Source organism: Mus caroli, unplaced genomic scaffold (assembly GCF_978045245.1).
Source record: "Mus caroli unplaced genomic scaffold, Mus_caroli_1 scaffold_2, whole genome shotgun sequence".
In the NCBI taxonomy this organism is placed as follows: Eukaryota; Metazoa; Chordata; class Mammalia; order Rodentia; family Muridae; genus Mus; species Mus caroli.
Window position 1 is genome coordinate 12,628,579 of NW_028227257.1, and position 19,392 is coordinate 12,647,970.

General features: G+C 44.4%; 1 protein-coding gene across 1 annotated transcript in view; it reads right to left on the reverse strand.

Moving 5' to 3' along the window:
• The window catches only part of Cse1l (chromosome segregation 1 like), a 39,023-nt gene extending 19,906 nt beyond the window's left edge, over positions 1–19,117 (reverse strand). The window contains exons 1-6 of the mRNA XM_021183210.3: positions 18,974–19,117; positions 10,486–10,580; positions 6,217–6,359; positions 4,184–4,285; positions 3,955–4,100; positions 3,405–3,495 (exon numbers count right to left, since the gene is read on the reverse strand). Coding sequence (XP_021038869.1) covers positions 3,405–3,495; positions 3,955–4,100; positions 4,184–4,285; positions 6,217–6,359; positions 10,486–10,570 — 567 coding nt within the window. The 5' untranslated portion in view covers positions 10,571–10,580; positions 18,974–19,117. The remainder of the gene's footprint in view (positions 1–3,404; positions 3,496–3,954; positions 4,101–4,183; positions 4,286–6,216; positions 6,360–10,485; positions 10,581–18,973) is intronic.
• Between the last annotated feature and the right edge of the window lie 275 nt (positions 19,118–19,392).

Consider the following 19,392-nt stretch of genomic DNA (forward strand, 5'->3'; position numbering starts at 1 on the left):
CTGCAGAGAAATTTTCAAGACAGCGAGGGCTACATGAAGAAACTGCTTCAAAAGACAAAACAAAAAGGAAAAGAAAGGAAAAGAGAGAGAAAAACAATTCCTCTACCATTTGTCACTATCCTAGCAGTCCCAACAGTTTTATCTACACAATGTTCTGCATGCTTCGACTTTTGAGTCAGAGATTCTAAGGAAGTAGTACAAGGCCACACGGGAATGGTTCGGGAGCCAGAGATCTGAGGAGAACCTAGACTCTTACTCACAAGGACTATTTCTTACTTTACTAGTGAGTTACAGCTGCTTGTGGTCAGGCAAGCATATGCTCCAAGTACACGCAAGAGGATCCAAAGTTCAAAGCAAGCCTGAACTACCTAGGAAGAGCAAATCACACAAAAAAATCTGGAGTAGGGTAGGGTAGGGTAGGGTTGGAGCAGCAATGACATACTTGATGGCAAGCATTTGATCTCCAGCATCACATAAACTTGTTGTGGGTAAGACACGCATATAGCCAGCTACTTGGGAGATGAAGACGGGATCATCACAAGTTCAGGGCCATCACTGGTTACAGAATAAGTTCAAGGCTAGCCTAGCTCTACAAGACTATCCTAAAATAAATAAACAAAAGCTAGGTGTAGCATACCTCACACAATTAATACCAGGACTCAAGAGTACAGGGGTCACTAAGTTTGAGGCTAATTTGATGTACATGCTAAGTTCTAGGCCTAACAGAGCTATATAGGGAAATCCTAAGAGGGGAAAAGAAAATGTGGTGGCACCTAACTTTAATTCCTAAACTCAAAGGCTGATGGATCTATTTGAGTCTGAGGCCAGCTTGGCCTATATAGCAAGTTTTAGGCTACCCAGAGCTACACTGAGTAGAAGGCTAGGAGATGATTCAGTGGTTAAGAGTACTACAGTGGGTAAGAATCTACAGGGAATCCAACAGGCTTACACACATGGTGCATATTCATGCAGTCAGGGAAAATATTCATATACATGAAATCTAGAGACCCTGTCTCAAAATAATTCTGATCTCTGGCCTCCCAAACCCAGTGTGCAAAATATAAGTAGCAAATGACAGAATTTTTTATGTTAATCCCCGATGGGCAATCATGGCTTGCATATCTTTAATCCCAGCACTCAGGAGGCAGAGGCAGGCAGATCTCTGAGTTCAAGGCTAGCCTGGCCTACAAAGTGAATTTCAGAACTGCCAAGGCTCCACACAGAAACCCTGTCTCAAACAAAACAAAACAAAACAAAAAACAAAAGGGCTAGAGAGATGGCTCAAGGGCACTGACTGTTCTTCTAAAGGTCCCGAGTTCAATTCCCAACAATCACATGGTGGCTCACAGCTATCTGTAATGAGATCTGATGCCTTCTTCTGATGTGTCTGAAGACAGTTACAGTGTACTCATATATATAAAATAAATAAACCTTAAAAAAAAAAAGAAAATGTAAACGAGGAAAATACCTAATGAAAAAATAAATTAAAAAAAAAAAAAAACCCCAACGAAAAGAACCAAACCCGCCCCAAAACCCAAAATAACAAAAGCCACAAACAGAACACACTTTCTGTACTTTGCACGCTCCTAATATGTAAGCAACTGCTACTTGATTTATTCTAGAATTTAGAACGAAAAATGCATACTAAGGCTTTTCTCACGTTGAGGTTTGGTCTGTACTATGTAATACAATGCTAATTTCCAGACCAGTGAATTCTCCTTCACCAGCTTTTGTTGTGCAGCCTTGCTCCTTAGTTCAGAACTACTGGGTGAATAAAGATGCCTACAAACTATAGTAGGGAAGAAGAGAGATAGGCAGGGCCTCGGTTCCCAGAATTGGGGCTGGAGGCAGAGAACCAAGAAAAGGTGGAGAGAGAAGATGTCACAGGGAAGGGCTGGCCAACTGGAGTAGGAGGGGCCTAGGCCAAACACAGCCTAGTGACTTGTACTTGGGGTCACTGATAGGGAAGTAGATACCAATAGCTTAGAGGGTTGATATTTGCCCAGTTCTAGTGCTGTTAAAGTTTATTATAAATGCAAAGGTTTTGTGTCTTTTATCTGGGAAGTGAATGATCAAAGGCAGAGTAGACACCCCCAATTAATATTAACACTCCTGCCTCTGCTTCCCATGAGTTGGGACTACAGACATGTGGACTATATCAGCCTCGAAGACTTTTAATTAACATTGTTAGAAAATAAAAATCTTTCCCAATTGAAAATTAGAAAACTAATTACATTGTTTTAATGTTTGAAAAATGTTATTCCACCCATAAAAACCCTTGTCTAAGCTCTGTATCTAAATACTAAGTATTCCACAACCACCCTCTTTGCAAGTAGGAAATGAAAGCCTTCCGCCATTGCAGGGAGTGAGACGTCAGCCCTGCTCCCATTTTACTAATTGCATTTCTGTGATCTTGTTCATTAAGAAAAGGGAGGGGAGGTTAAAATTTTTTTAACTTTATATGATTTTTATAAACACCAAGAACATCCTAAGAAAGTAGCCTGTGTACTTTATAAGTATGTAATTGATTAAAATCTACATGTAGACAAAAATGTCAATCTCTCTTTAGAGACAGCCATTCAGTTACTTGGGTGAAATGGTAGGACACTTGAGTTCTGTTTTAAAATATTCTTATAAAAATAAGGAAGCAGACTAACAAAATTTTAGTAACTTAAGACTAACCAGCCAGGCAGTGGCGGCGCATGCCTTTAATCCCAGCACTTGGGAGGCAGAGGCAGGCAGATTTCTGAGTTCAAGGCCAGCCTGATCTACAGAGTGAATTCTAAGACAGCCAGGGCTACACAGAGAAACCCTGTCTGGAAAAACCAAAAATAGAAAAAAAGACTTGTACAACCAGGAAACTCACTCCTCAGTGTGTCCACTTCTGCACAGGGTTGCAATTCTTCTCAAAGAAATGCTACACTATCTAACAAGTTTTAAAAAAAGATTTTGGGGCTAGTGAGATGGCTCAGTGGGTAAGAGCACCCGACTGCTCTTCCGAAGGTCCAAAGTTCAAATCCCAGCAACCACATGGTGGCTCACAACCATCCGCGACGAGATCTGGTGCCCTCTTCTGGAGTGTCTGAAGACAGCTACAATACAGTGTACTTACATATAATAAATAAATAAATCTTTAAAAAAAAAGATCTCAAGAGGCTGGAGAGATGGCTCAGCGGTTAAGAGCACTGACTGCTCTTCCGAAGGCCCGGAGTTCAAATCCCAGCAACCACGTGGTAGCTCACAACCATCTGTAATGAAATCTGACGCCCTCTTCTGGTGTGTCTGAAGACAGCTACAGTGTGCTTACATATAATAAAATAAATAAATCTTTTTTTTTAATCTCAAAATTTACACATATACTTAAGAAACGTAAAATACAAGGTGATTTTCAAGGCATACCATACCTTAAATAGATTAGTCAAAGGCAAAGCAAAGGCATCCAAGACAAGTTTAATTTCAGTCCACAGCTCATTTGACTTGAACTCATGCCGGTATCTAGGAAATGGAGAAGTATAAGTTCAGCTTTGTTTGTTGTTCAAGAACAGATGACTCGGGGCTGGTGAGGTGGCTCAGTGGGTAAGAGCATCGACTGCTCTTCTGAAGGTCCTGAGTTCAAATCCCAGCAGCCACATGGTGGCTCACAACCATCCGTACTGAGATCTGACGCCCTCTTCTGATGCATCTGAAGACAACTACAGTGTACTTATGTATAATAATAAATAAATCTTTAAAAAGAAACATTGTAAGAACAGATGACTAGACACCTTCAACCAGAGGCTTCTGCAGGCAAAGCATGAAGAACAATTTACTCAGCACACAGAAACTAGGGCAGTGTGAGATGAGAAGCAAACAATGTGCAAAGACATGCACACTCAAGAATAACAAGTTACACAGCAGAAGTGTACACTGCTGTAGAAGAGAAAGTACACTGAGAATAAACGTATCGATCAGTACCTCTTAAATAGTGAGTGCGCCGTACGAAGGACTCCATTAATGACATGGAAATCTCCACTCTGAAAGCGATTCACCATTTCTGTCAACAAGTCAGGCCATTTCTGAGGGAAATCTTCTCTGCCAATAATGCTAATAGCATCACTCAGCTAGGGAAGGAAAGGGCTAATGAGCAGACAGCCTCAAGGAGGAGCACCCACTCCCTAGGCCCAGCCCAGAGGCAGGGCCGTACCTGCTTCTGAATCTGCTCTGGACTGCTCAGCATCAGATGCACTATGTTGGCTTTAATAGCTACTCGATCAGCTTCGCAAATTTTGTTTGGTTCATCTTCAACCTAAGAGCAAAATATCAACAAGCAAGTGACACAGGATCCACTTTCACATCCATCTGGCCTTACAGATAGAATACAACTAATTTTATTATTATCTCAGGTTTCCAAGGAAAATGGAGAAATATGTCTGTTTTTCAGTTTTCTCTTTCAAGATTAGTTACAGATTTGCGCGCTCTCTCTCTCTCTCATTTTTTAAAAGTTTTACAAGACAGGGCATCTGTGTAGCCCTGGCTGGCCTGGAACTCCCTCTGTAGAGCATGCTGACCTGGGATCCAGAGACCAGCCTGCCTCTGCCTCCTGTGCCTACCACCCAGTCACATACATTCTTTTCAAAAAGAAGCACGGAGATGGACACCTGTAATCTCAGCACACATGCAGTTAAGTGACAGCTTCGGCTACAAAGTGAGTTTACAGGCCATATTGTCTCTTTGACTCTTTATATATGCTTGGCCCAGAAGGTGGCACTATTAGAAGGTGTGACCTAGTTGGAGTAGGTGTGCCACTGTGAATTTGGGCTTAAAACTCTCATCCTAGCCTGTCAGTATTTTCCTAGCAGCCTTCAGATGGAGATGTAGAACTCTCAGCTCCTCCTGCACCATGCCTGCCTGGATGCTGCTATGCCCTCACCTCTGAACCTGTAAGCCAGCCCCAATTATATGTCCTTATAAGACTTGCCTTGGTCAAGGTGTCTGTTCACAGCAGTAAAACCCTAACTAAGACAGTCTCCATATAAATAAATAAGTGGATGGATGAAGATGGCTCAGTGGATGTAAACACTTGCCAGGAAAGTGTGAGGACTTGAATTAAAATAAATCTCCAAAGTCCATATAAAAGCCAGACTTGGAGCAGAAATACCTGCAACCCTAGCACTCCAGTGAGATGGGGCAGAAACAGAAGCCCTAGAAGCCAAGGCCAGCACAACACACAGAAGAAAAACAAATAGAACACGTCTCAAACAATAGGAAAGGTAAGAACCAACCAAGATCATACGTCTTATGACCTGCAAATGTGTACCGTGGCACTCATACATATATGAGCACACAGCACCCAAACACACAGAGCCAAGGCATGGATAATGAGTAGAACGTTTGCATAGCATACCCCAAATCCTAGATTCAATCTCAAGAACTGCATAAATTAGGCATGGTGGTGCATGCCTATAATCCTATCACTTAGGAAGTAGAGGCTGATGGACTAGGAGTTTAAGGCCGTTCTCTGAGACAGCTTATTTTGAGGCCACTCTGGGCTACATGAGACCCTTGTCTTAAAAACAAAACAAAACAAACAAACAAAAAAAGCAACAAGGCTGTGGTGGTACAAAGTATTTGACCTTTAAAACACACACGCACATATACGTACTCTCTCTCTCTCTCTCTCTCTCTCTCTCTCTCTCTCTCTCTCTCACACACACACACACACACACACACACACACACACACACACACACACACCTTTAAACACAGCACCCAGGAGGCAGAGGCAGGGGGATTTCTGTGAGTTCAAGGCTGGCCTGGTCTATAGAGAGAACTTTAGACTAGCCAGGGCTACACAGACCCTGCTATAAAGTAATGGACAAATGAATTACTTTATCTGAATGATTTTAAAGTTTACTTTTGGGAATGGGACTTCACTGTGCTTCCCCAGGCTGTTGTTGACCTTGGCATTCTTGTTGTAACTGGGAGGACATAAACACAACACATACCCACCTTAATCTACTTTAATTATTTATTTACACTGTCTTCACATCCCAGGTCTCCCAACTCTGTTAACAATCTGAATTATGAAGTTTGAGGATGTTATGTGGAATGTAAATGAGGTAACAGACATTTTGGAAGAAGAACCTGTTCATCATTAATGGCTGAATCTATTAAAAGCATTTATATAAACCATAGAGACATACACAGTATTTGATTATGCATTCCCAAAATACTTACAATTCTCCAATTCCTTTTAATATAGTTCTTGAAGGTTACTGAAGCACATACTTTAATGACATTATCCTGTGACTTTTCCAATAATGTTAAAAGCAACAGTGGGTAATTCTGATTTCCTTCTACGGATTCGAGAAACTTCTCAGCTGTGAAAGAATTTCCGTGTTAGACTTATTATAATAAAAATGTTTTCATTCTATACCTATAATGAACTATATTTAAAGTATAGAAATACCAAAAAAAGGGGGAAGATTCCATGACAAGTAAGAGTCATCTGTACACATGGGAGGGTCCGGGACAGCCCAGGCTACACTCTGAAGCACACAGTGACATTTTCTCTTACAAACAAACAAGCAAATCAGATACATAAATAGAAACCAACGCAAAGATTAGAACATCTTTCCTACAGGGTAACACTCATTTTATCCATTAAATGGTTCACACATGGGCAGGAGAGATGGCTCAGTGGTTAAGAGCACTGACTGCTCTTCCAAAAGGTCCTGAGTTCAACTCCCAGGAACCACATGGTGGCTCACAATCATCTGTAATGGGATCTGATGCCCTCTTCTGGTGTGTCTGAAGACAGCTACAGTGTACTTGTATAAATAATATTAAAAAAATGGTTCACCCAAAGCGTTAAATGAAATGACCTCATTCAATTCTCCCACATCTACCAGTAGTCTACTCAGATGGTTATTCACCCAAAGCTGCAGCTTCCCGGGAAATGGCTAAATGGGCCTGGGAAGGTACACAGGTGCCTCCTTCCACAAGGATTGTCTGCAGTGCTGATGAGTTCATTTCTGTGAGCACGCTATCCCATGAGCTAAACTGTCCCTAAGTCTGTCACTACTATTAGGCTCACTGAGCCCCCAAAACTAAGACAAAAGATTTGTGTTGCTTGGGAGGCAGAGGGAGGAGGAGCTCTGCGAGTTTAAAAGTCCAAGGAGGTCTTCATAGAAAGGGTAAGCCAGCCTGGTCTACACTGAGGTAAGCCAGCCTGGTCTACACTGAGATCCTGACTCAACAAACAAACACAAACAAACAAAACAGAGGGAAAAAAAGACTAGGAGGAAAAACAGATTTTGATTTGACATGCATGTGTGTGCGAGTAGCTGTATTAACCACACTGGCTTCTGAAACCTGCTGTTTTCTATCTATCCTTTATAAAGAATTCAGACTGTAGAATTGAAAAATGTTTTCAGGAAAAGACATATTATGTTGTTTTTTGTTTGATGTGTATGCCATTTTTAAAAATCTGTTTTTATTTATTATTTTTAAACTGTCAGTCTGTCTTTCTGCCCAGCTTATTTATGTGTGATGGTATCCTCTTCTACCCTACCATGTTGGTTCCAGAGATCAAACTCAAGTCAGCCAGCTTGGCAGCAAGCACCTTTACCCACTAAGCCATCTCAACTACCTCATTCACTCATAGAGCCTCAGTGGCCTCTAGTTCAGTATGTAGCCAAGGATGATCTTGCATATCTGATCATCCTGTGTCCCCTGTCCCAAAAGCTGGGATTATAGGCATGGGCTGCCATGTCCCACTTATCCAGTACTGGGGAGTGGATGCTCCAGGTTCAAGATGATAGGCAAGCACTCTACCTTGCCCTGAAGCACTTTTTCCAAAAGTTTAAGTCAATGATTTTGAGTCTGCAGTTTTATCTATGTAATACTCCTACTGATGGTCAGACAGTTTAGCTTGTAAACGCACTTACTGTCTCTCCCACATCTGCACAAAAACTAAGGACCCAGGCTATGCCTGGGAATCAGGTACAGGAGAAAAGCACAACTTTACATAGCTGTCCTCCGCCACATCCTTCATCTGTCTGTCTCTCCTCCCTCCCTTCTCTCACACAAAAATCTTATAAATTAATTAAACCTTTCCCGTGTTGAGATGTTTCTGCATTAGCAAGGAACCTTCCAGGCTGGGGAGAGGGTCACACGGCACAGCAGGAAGCAGGATGGTGCCCAGAGTTCCTCCTGAATCCTGCCCTCTGAAAGACATGGGATCTGTGCATCTGCGCTCACGTTCACTGAGGAGCAAGCTAGCCAATGGCTGAGCCGGGTTTGGTAAGAGATCCTGTCTCAAAAATCAGTGGAATGACAGAGGCAGAGACATGACAGAGGCATACACACACACAGTTCCAATTTTCTATGTATATCCATACAATTGTTAAATGTCTAATCAAAGTGAGATCCAGTAACCAATTTGTCTCCATCATGTCATAAAGATGTAGCCAGTCTAACAAGTGCAGGGTCCTGGTCAGTTCAGTCAGATACACAAACGCACTGTGCAGCTCTCATATCACTCTTGGAGAAATGTCCTTCCCAGAATCGGCAGTTTATTTCTACACTCTGTCCTGGGGTCATAAGGCTTTTTAGCATCCTCATATTTTAAGGACAAATTAAAAACTAAGTCTTTATAGTGTTAGCATAGACTTTCTGGGAAATTCTAAGAAGATTAGAGCAATTAATTTTTCCTTATCTAGGGACATAGTATGACTCTCAGAAAAAGACTGGGGCGAGGGAGGTGGCTCAGTTGGGTGTTTGTTGGCCAAGCGTGTAAACCTGAGTTGCATCCCCAGTACCCACATAAAAACAGGGCACAAGGGAGCACGTTGCTTATTCCAGGGCTATTCAAGTAAGCACAGGTATCCTGTGGCTTGCTGGCCATCCAGTCTAACCAAGTCCTGGTTCAGAGACCCTGTCTCAAAAACTATCACTAAGAGCAGTCAGAGAGCCCTTGATGCTCTTCCAGACAGCCCAAGTTCTGTTCCTAGCACCCACGCAGCTGCTTACTACCTTTTATAACTCCAGCTCTTGGGTACAGTACACATGTAGTGCATATACACACACATGCTACACATACATACACAAAGGCAAAACACACACATAAAACAATCTTTTTAAAACAAGAGGACTATACCCACTATTAACCTCTGGCAGCTGCGTGTGCCTGTTTGCGTGCATACTCGAGCACACACAAATTATAGGGGATGATAGAGAGGACGGTAGTCAATGAGGGGGGGGGTATGAATTCAAAGTGCATTGCATACTGGCATGAAATAACTTCACCACACTGTCTAATAATTAGAGACCCCCAGGCTTTCCTATAGGCTGAGGCTGGGTATAACTCAGAAGTAGTCCTTGCCAGTCCTTGGCTTTCTTTTGGAGTGAACAAAGAAGTGACAAGTGGGGTGGAGACCCAGACACAAAGTACCCACATAGTCACATTTCTATTTATTTCATACAGTATTTCCCCCCCCTTCTGACTCAGATCTTCTGAAGACAAACCATCTCCAGGAACTAACATTACTGTGCTCTGCGGGTTAGACGCATTCTGCTTCACGGGGATTCTGATATCAAGAATTACCACAGACTGCTCAAAACCTTTCTGACCCCCACATTTCCCAAGGTTTTTAAAGTTGGTTACCATCACTTAAAAATGAGGGTACTTCATATTGATAGCCTTAATTTTCAAGCAAAGTTGCAAATCTGACCATACAAAATTGGCCAGTTAGCCTAAAGGTAACCTATTCCACGCCATCACTTGCTCCTCACAAGCCAGCAGTCGCCTGGCGAGGCTCCCTTCATTTACTTTTTTGTATCTGAGGTTAAAATTCTAAGTTCATACAAGTAACTCTAGGACTTAGACAATGTTAATTAAATCAATCATTTAATCACCTTTTGAGAACTATCCCTATCGTGATGACTTAACATATGCTCCTAAAGTAGGCAGATTTAATGAGATTTTCAGAAAGTTCCTGAGACAAAACTTTCAAAACACACCAGTACTTTTTACCCTAAAAGATGTCAAATAAAAGCTACTTTACTCAATAAGAAATATTATTCCATGTATTATAGCTATTGTAAGCAGCCAACCATGCCACATAACCAGGCCTGAGAACATAAACATATTTTTTTCTTTTGAACTTACAATCAGATAGACTACACAAAAGGTTTCTGCTATGTGTCTCAAGAATCGGCTGGGCAGTGGTGGCGCACGCCTTTAATCCCAGCACTTGGGAGGCAGAGGCAGGTGGATTTCTAAGTTCGAGGCCAGCCTGGTCTACAGAGTGAGTTCCAGGATAGCCAGGGCTACACAGAGAAATCCTGTCTCAAAAAACCAAGAAAGAAAAGAAGAGAAGAGAAGAGAAGAGAAGAGAAGAGAAGAGAAGAGAAGAGAAGAGAAGAGAAAAGAGAAGAGAAGAGAAGAGAAGAGAAGGAAGAGAGAGACTCAATCAATTAAGGAACAAAGCCGTCTGTTTTTACCTGGCCGTCTAATGGCAGGATCAGGATCCAGGGTTTTCTTTAAATACTCTGTTAGTGTCTGCAAATTCGCATCGCTGAGCTCCATGACTCTGAATCTGAAATTAAAAAAACGGAGTCTAAATAAGCAATCTCTGGAGGAGAAAGTAAGTAACATAAATGAATCTTTTTGTTACTCATGTTTTCTAGCTTGCTTTAGAAGTGTCCTGCTTTAGAGCTAGTCCTGGCTAGCCCAAAACTCATTAGACAGGATGGCCTAGAACTTGTGCCATATTCTCGCCTCTGTCATCTCTAAAGCACTGAGATTACAAGCACTCATCAGCATGCCCAGCTATGAATACCTTTTTTGAGGTGGTGGGGACAGGATCTTTTAGACAGGCTTTCATATAGCATATTCTTTTAAAAATTGGATTGCTTTATTTATTTACACTTCAAATGTTATCTCCTTTCCTGGTTTCCCCTCTGCAAAGCCTCAATCCCATCCCCCTTCTATGAGGGTGCTCACCCACCCACCCACTCCTGCCTCCCTGCTCTGGCACTCCCCTACATTGGGGCACCGAGCCTTCCCGGGAACAAGGGCCTCTCCTCCCACTAATGTTTGACAAAGCCATCCTCTGCTACATATTTGGCTGGAGCCATGGGACCTTCCACGTGTACTCTTTGGTTGGTGGTTTAGTTGGGGGGTCTGGTTGGTTGATATTGTTGTTCTTCCTATGGGTTGCAAACCCCTTCAGCTCCTTCAGTCCTTTCTCTAACTTGTCCATTGGGACCCCCTGTGCTCAGTCCAGTGGTTGGCTGCAAGCATCCACCTCTGTATTTGTCAGGCTTTGGCAGAGCCTCTCAGGAGACAGTTATATCAGGCTCCTGTCAGCAAGCACTTCTTGGCATCCGCAGTAGTGTCTGGGTTTGGTGACTGTACATGGGATGGGTCCCCAGGTGGGACAGTCACTGGATGGCCTTTCCTTCAGTCTCTGTATCTCCTCACATAAGTACTTTGTTCTCCCTTCTAAGAAGTTGGTAGTCTAATCCTTAGCTATGTGTACAGCTGTTGGTGACCCCAGACTTTTCAATTGCCTTTCATTACTTTTTGTGTATGCATGTGTGTGTGTGTGTGCAGGCCACACATGATGGGAGGAAAGGACTCCTGCAAATTGTCTTCTGACCTCCACATGACAAGGCATGCATGCTTCCTACCCTTGCCACTGTGCACACACAAAAGTAAAACATAAAAACCAACAAAAGTGTCAGGCTGTTGAGGAAGCTCAGCAAGTAAAGGCACGTGCTGCACACGCCTGGTGACCCGAAGGCTGGAGGCCGGCCGAGAACCTGTACTTACCAAGGCGACGGAGCCTCTGCTCTCCCATCATATAGACACAATATCTTTTTTTAAAAATTAAAAAATTAAATGTTGTTTTTAAAAAAGCTTAATATGGGCAGATTTCTAGGTTGCAGGCCAAAATGGTCTATAGAGTTCCCAAACAGCCAGAAAACACAGAGAAACCCCATCTCAAAAAACAAAAACAAAAGACTGGAGAGATGGCTCAGCAGTTAAGAACACTGACTGAGGCCGGGCAGTGGTGGCGCACGCCTTTAATCCCAGCACTTGGGAGGCAGAGGCAGGCGGATTTCTGAGTTCGAGGCCAGCCTGGTCTACCAAGTGAGTTCCAGGACAGCCAGGGCTATACAGAGAAACCCTGTCTCGAAAAACCAAAAAAAAAAAAAAAAAGAACACTGACTGCTCTTCCAGAGATCCTGAGTTCAAATCCCAGCAACCACATGGTGGCTCACAACCATCTGTAATGGGATCTGATGTCTTCTTCTGGCATGCAGGTATCCATGAAAATAGAGCATTCATAGTCATAAAATAAATCTGAAACAAACACTAAAAAAAACCCCAAACCTCAATTCCATCCAGAACCCACAAAAAAAATGTGAAAAAACTATCCCAACAGCCACACACACAGACCATGGCATACGATACATGCTCTACCCCACCTATCATGGACACAAAGTAAATAAATGTAAAACACTTCTGCTTAGATTTTGATGTTTTAGGCAGCTTTAGGCACAGCCACATAGAACAGCCAAGAAACTGGGACAACGTAGCCTTTTCTAGAAACTCATATGCCAAATTATCCTTAGTCCTGTGTGATACAGAGGGGGATAAAAACTCTAAATAGGCCGGGCGGTGGTGACGCACGCCTTTAATCCCAGCACTTGGGAGGCAGAGGCAGAGTTCGAGGCCAGCCTGGTCTACAGAGTGAGTTCCAGGACAGCCAGGGCTGTATAGAGAAACCCTGTCTCGAAAAACAAAACAAAACAAAGAACAAAAACAAAACAAAAAAAGCCTCTGTAAATGCAACAAAGCTAAGTAGGAAGACTTCAAGGACAACATGATTCAAACTCCATTAGGGATTTTACATGTATCTAAGAGCAGAGGGGGCTGGAAAGCCCTCAGCACTGCTGCTCTTCTGGAGGACCTGGTTTCAACTGCCAAGACCAAGACCCACAAGACAGCTCACAACTCAGTGACTCCAGGGCTAGCGGAAAGGACACACACATCCTAGGACCTGCACATACAGTGAACAGACGCATACAGGCAAAACACCCACACACCTAAAAATTAATCTAAAACAAAACAAAACAAAACAAAAAACAACAGGAAAATGCACTCCAAGGATGCTTAGATCTATGGATCTATGCATGTGGTACACACAGGGGACTTCCACTGTCTTTCAGTCTCCTCCATCCTCCTGATGTCCTACAATTATTTTATAGATTTCATACACAACCACAAAGTTTTAAATTATTATGTTTTTAATTATCTACTTGTTTATTTATTGAGGAAGGGTCTCATTTAGCCCAGGCCTCAAACTCACAGTATAGTCTAAGATGACCTTGAACTTCTCATTCTGCTCCTTTCCAAGAGCTGAAATTACAGGTGTGTGTCACCATGCCTGGTTCATGCAGTTCTGGGATGGAACTCAGGGTTGGTACATACTAGGCAAGCTCTCTACCAACCAAGGCACATCCACAGCCCCCCATATTTTCTACAAGGTCTCAATAGTTATGGATGACCTTGAACTTGCCTCCTGCCTCAGCTTCCAGATTAACTGGGAAGACTCGCTTAAATTGCCACATACCAAACCTATAATCCCTTTCTGCAGTCTCAAAACTCCCCAAATCAATAAAACAAAAGGATTTTATTTTCTTATAGACATGTAATTTCTCTCCAGTCTCAAAATCCCCCCAAATCAATTAGTGGACAGGACTTTGATTCCTTACGAGTTATGCGGTAAACATCTGGCAACACCACCTGACCTTCTAGGCTAGCAAGATGACCTGAGCTCCATGCTAAGCACCCACATGGTGGGAGGAAAAACCCAACTCAGTAAAGTGGTGCTGACTTCCACATGCGCACACAGCAAGTAACTCCCCACCCCACCCACCCACATAAACAATAAACATGATTTAAAAAAAAGCTTGGCCTAGACTGAGGCTTCAAGTCTAATTTTTTAAAAATCTAGTTAAGTGCACCAATTTGTTTCACTAAAGAAATAATGTGCCTGTGGCTGGTGAGATGGTGAATGAGTAAAACTCCTGGCATGTATGGGAGGACAGACTCCACTTGGCAACGTCTACCTGTGAATTGTAGCATACAACCCAATAAAGAAATGGTGGGAAACCTGGGCAAGTGCTACCCCAGACCCCACCACGTATGCTCACACACACCCCAGAAAACTAAATCCTGAAAAACATTTATCTTCTGGAGTAAATTGCCAAAGGACTCCGCAGACAGCATCTAACAGCTAGAATGGTGCGATAAAGTCTACTGGAATATGAAGTCACCCAAGATTTCTTAGGACTGAGTCCTGACTGGATCTCCCAGTGGGAAATCCTGTGAGTAAAGTACCAGAGACAGGAAGAGGCAAATACGGACTAGGAGATGACTCTAGGTCTGCTGACTCCTCAGACCCAGCTGTTTCAGAACTTAAATGTGTAAATAGGGAGCCGCTAAAGATTTTTGTGAAGACAGGGTTTCACAGTGTAGCCCTAGGTGTACTGGAACTTACTATGTAGACCAGGCTGGCCTCCAACTCACAGAGATTCACCTGCCTGTGCTTCTTGAGTGCTGGGACTAAAGGTGTGTGTCACCACACACAGCTCACTGGAGGTTTTAAAGTGGGTGAAATTTATTTAAAGAAGAGATTTTGGAACTTTGAGCTGGTAATGGTTTGCATAACAGAGAGAGACTAGACAGTTCGGACACTGGGAAGGGGAAATCTGTATGAAGCAACCATACAGTGCTAGGTGATTTATATGCTCTACCGTTCATTTCAAACAGCGATTAGGAAGGGAACTCCAGAGTGGCTGACTCACATGCCTAAACTGATAGACAGGTCTGATTCAGACCTGCCTGATTCGTAACACCTTTTCTGCTCCCCAGGGCTGCCTCTAAATGTTTCAAAATGATACCGCTGAACTAAGAACACAACAGAAAGGCTGCTGTTGAAACAGGGCAACCTGAGCCTGGAGTGGTGGCCCACACCTTAATCCCAGCACTTGGGAGGCAGAGGCAGGAGGATTTGAGTTTGAGGCCAGCCTGGTCTACAGAGTGAGTTCCAGGACAACCAGGGCTACACAGAGAAACCCTGTCTCAATAAATAAATAAATAAATAAATAATAAGTAATAAAAAAAGAAAAAGATCTTCCACCAGTGTTTTGTTTTACTGAAGACAAGGTGTCACAAGCTAGCCTTGAACTTATAACAACCCTCCTGTCTAAGTGATGGATTATAGACATAAACTACCATACCCTGCTAAGTTTTCATCTTGATACATACTGAGAAAAACACTCAGTGAAAAAGATTAACGCTGGCCTTGTGCAGGATGCTTCCCAATAGCTGGAAGCCACGACCTTCAAAAGAACTTTGCTATCTGTACCGTAGTCCTTTCCACTTAGCTATTGAGAGGACTTATCACAAGGCAAGTCTGAGCTTACGGATGGGTGGCCAGACCTCACATGAGACACACATTATGACCCACAACCTTGGGATCACCTGTCTCCCACTCACAGTGCTGGGCTTACAGGCATTTATGTCCCTGCCTGACTTTTACATGAGTGCTGAGGATTGAATCCAAGTCCTGTAACTACTGAACCATTCACCAGCCCCTCAGAAACCAAGCTTGGGGATGGAGAGAGGGTCCATAGCTAAGAGCACTTGCTGCTTGCTCTAGTGTGCTTTCTATTGCTGTGGCAGACATTGCGTGCTCAAACACCAACTTGGGGAGGTAAGGGTTTATTTCATCACCACTGTAGTGCATTAGGAAGAGGAGTCAGGGCAGGAGCTCAAGGCAGGAACCTGGAGGCAAGAAGTGAAGCAGAGGCCAGGGAGGAGTGCTGTTTACTGGCTTGCTCAGCCTGCTTTCTTGTACCACCCAGGACCACCTGCCCCAGCAGTGGTACCAACAATAGTGAGTTAGGCCCTCCCATATTAATTAATCAAAAAAATGAATCCCAGAGACTGCCCGCAGGCAACCTGATAGGCCCTCCCTCTTCCCAGATGACGTAGAGTTCTAAGAGTACAATCTCGGGCTGGAGAGATGGCTTAGTGGTTAAGAGCACCAACTGCTTTTCCAGAGGTCCTGAGTTCAAATCCCAGCAACCACCTGAAGGCTCACAACCATCTGTATAGCTACAGTGTATTCATACACATAAAATAAACAAATCTTTAAAAAAAAAAAAAAAAGGACATATAAGTGAACACTCATACACATAGAACATTAACACCTTTTCAAAGTCCCGAGTAGCTGGAAGCCTAGCCTCTTCCTATGGGCCCTCAGATGAAAATGAACATTTTGGGAACAAATACTTTTTCCCAAACATCTCACAAACGCCCGTGATAAAATGTCCAAGACTGCCGGGAGTGGTGGCGCACGCCTTTGATCCCAGCACTCGGGAGGCAGAGGCAGGCGGATTTCTGAGTTTGATGCCAGCCTGGTCTACAAAGTAAGTTCCAGGACAGCCAGGGCTATACAGAGAAACCCTGTCTCAAAAAACCAAACAAACAAACAAAAAAGTCCAAGACTATTGTCTTTTTGTCTACTGCACTAAGAGAAGCATTTCTGAGGCCTTCCTTGCATCTGGGAAGAGGGAAAGGAATTCAATAAATGAGAATTAACAATACATCAAGAGATTAACTTAACATTTGCCCCCACCTTGAAAGGTTTTTTTACATATTTATGTGTATCTGTATATGTTTCTGCCTGTTTGTATACCTAAGTGTCGATGGAAGCTAGAGGCCATCAGATTCTCTGGAGATAGAGGTATAGGCAATTCTGGCCCACCTGTAGGTATTGGAAACCACCCTTGGGTCCTCTGCAAGACCAATAACATGCTCTTGACTACTGAGCCATCTCTCCTGTCTCCCAAGATTTTACTATATGCACTTATTATATGCACATGTGCCACAGCATATGTGTGAAAGTCAGGAGACAACGTGCAGGAGTCGGCTCTCCCCTTCCACCACTGGGGTCCCAGGGAACACACCCAGTGGTCAGGCCAGGGAAGGGTCTCTTAGGGTTAATGTGCATCCATCCATCTTGCTGACCCTACCCTTGGCTTTTTAAAGAACAGTTACTAAGCACACTTCAAGAGAACAGTACGCTGCGCAGTAACCTGAGTACCTACAGTCTTTCTCTGCTTCCTAATCACAGTCATCTACCACTCTGTATCAAATCCAAACTTACAGGACCACAAAGCCCTGCACCATCTCTTCTTCCCACACCACTTGACTTGGATTTTCATAAAATGCCCCGAATTCCAAGTGAGTTTCTGTCCTTGAGTTTTCGTTTCTTGTTCACCTCACCTTTCCCTGGTTAGTCTCTGCTCAAACGCCACCTCTTCAAAGAATCGGTCTTCACCTGTCACCTCTGTCACTACCTGAAATAACTGAACTCACTCACTCACGGTCTCCTCCAATTAGAATGTGAGCTCCCCGAAGAGAGACACCTTGTCCACTTCTGACTCTTCACTATATTCCCAGGGTTTCGTAGAATGAGGTATTAAACAAATAAGGCAATAAAATCAATTCCACAGTTAAAAGTACTGCTCTCTCAACCAATTCCTGTCTAGAGACTGGCTTCCCAAAGCCCAACTAGAACACCAAACAGCCAGAGGGGAGAAAATTCCTTCGCACAAATGGAAAAATGAAGAAGAGTTGAGTATGGTAACCTACACTTGTAGAAAGATAACTCTCTAAGTCTAGCCTGGGCTATGAAAGACCCTTTATCCAAAATAAATAGATAGACAGACAGACAGATACCTTCCATGTCTTCATAAAATAACAGAGCATTCACAATGTGGCTCTCATACATGGGACCAGCAATAAAAAGTTATCCTTAAAGATAACTCAGAGCAGATGAGAACCGTGAGAAACAAGCAGTACTTACTACATATAAGGTCAATGCTACAGAGCACATAAACTTGGGTGATGTGACCATCGCAGGGAGAACTGAGAACTCCTTCCTAAGAAGGGAACTTGAAAGGCAGGCAGGGAGGCAGCCCCGCCAAGATCTGCGGTCAGCTGCTTCTAACATCACGAAAGCTGGGGACTTAGCATACAGGACGGGACTGTGAATACTTAAAAGAGCCGGTCATCGACAGTGCTTATGGAAAGACGAATGGCCATGGTCAGCAGTTCAGGCGAGCCCTCTGGGAAACACAGCCAGCAGTCAGCGGAACCTTCAAGCCACTTAACCAAATATGCAAGTGAAGAATCGTTAAGTTTGAGGAGAGGGTAAAAATGCCATTTCAGTGGAAGAGATTGCTCAACACGTGAGGGAGTACGGTTTCCACGCCCAGCATCACCTAATTATTTAAAAACTAGGAAATTCGTAGAGAGGCAACGACTAGCTCTGAATTACACTCCTAGGGAAAGACAGAGTGTGCGTGGGGACAGATTATCTAACTGGAAAGCCCGCGAGCCCCAGGCAGGGGGAACACCATTCGCCTGGAGGTTCCTTAGGTCCTAGGGACACGAACGACACAGCCAGCTGAAACCCGGAGGGCCAAGTCCACTCTGGCGGAGGCGGAAGCCCCGCGAAGTCAGAGTGGGCGATCTCCGGCCTCTTTTAGAACCAGGGACCCAGACCGGCTCGGCCAGGTCAGGCCTCGGCGCGGAACAGCGCTCACGTTGCGGGCCCCGGCGCGCCGAGAACGGACGCGCGGGCTTGACCAATCCGCGGACGCCTACGCGGCGGCGCGACCAATCCCAGCGACGCTGGAAGGGAAGGGGCGGGAGCTCGAGAAGCTCGCGTGAGGCCGAGCCCCAAGCTGCCCCAGCTTCCCGGAGCGGTCAGGCCCGACCCGGAGGCGGCGTGCGGGGAAGCCCGGGCGCGCGTCCTCGGGCGGAGGCCCAAGTCCACCTCCCAGCGATCGGCCCCTCCCTCAGCCGCGTCCCCGCGGCCACCCTGCTCGCTCCATTCCTCACCTCGTGGGGACGCCGAGACCGAGGAGGGAATCCCAAGCGAGAGTGGCAGCCGACACTACCCCACTCCAGCCGCTGCTCCGCCTCACATTCAAACCCTGGCAAAATGGCGCGGCGCCTAAGGTGGCGGCCACTGCGCATGTGCGAGTGAGACCGGGACGCGGGGTGGAGCCAGGAATGCTTTGGCCCCACCCCGGCTGCGAGGGCCAATCGGAACCATTGCTCGGGTCTGCGGTGACGTCACAAGAGACCGTGCCTTTTGACGCAGGCTTCTGTTTTGGGTTTCTTTCCTCAGACCCCGGCAGGTTCTGCGAGTGGCTCGTAGTGTCTTCTAACTGTTGGATGGAACGTGCTCGCTCACGCCTGAGAGAAGGGACAGAGCAGAGCGTCTGTTCTTGGACAAATAGAATAAACGAATGAGT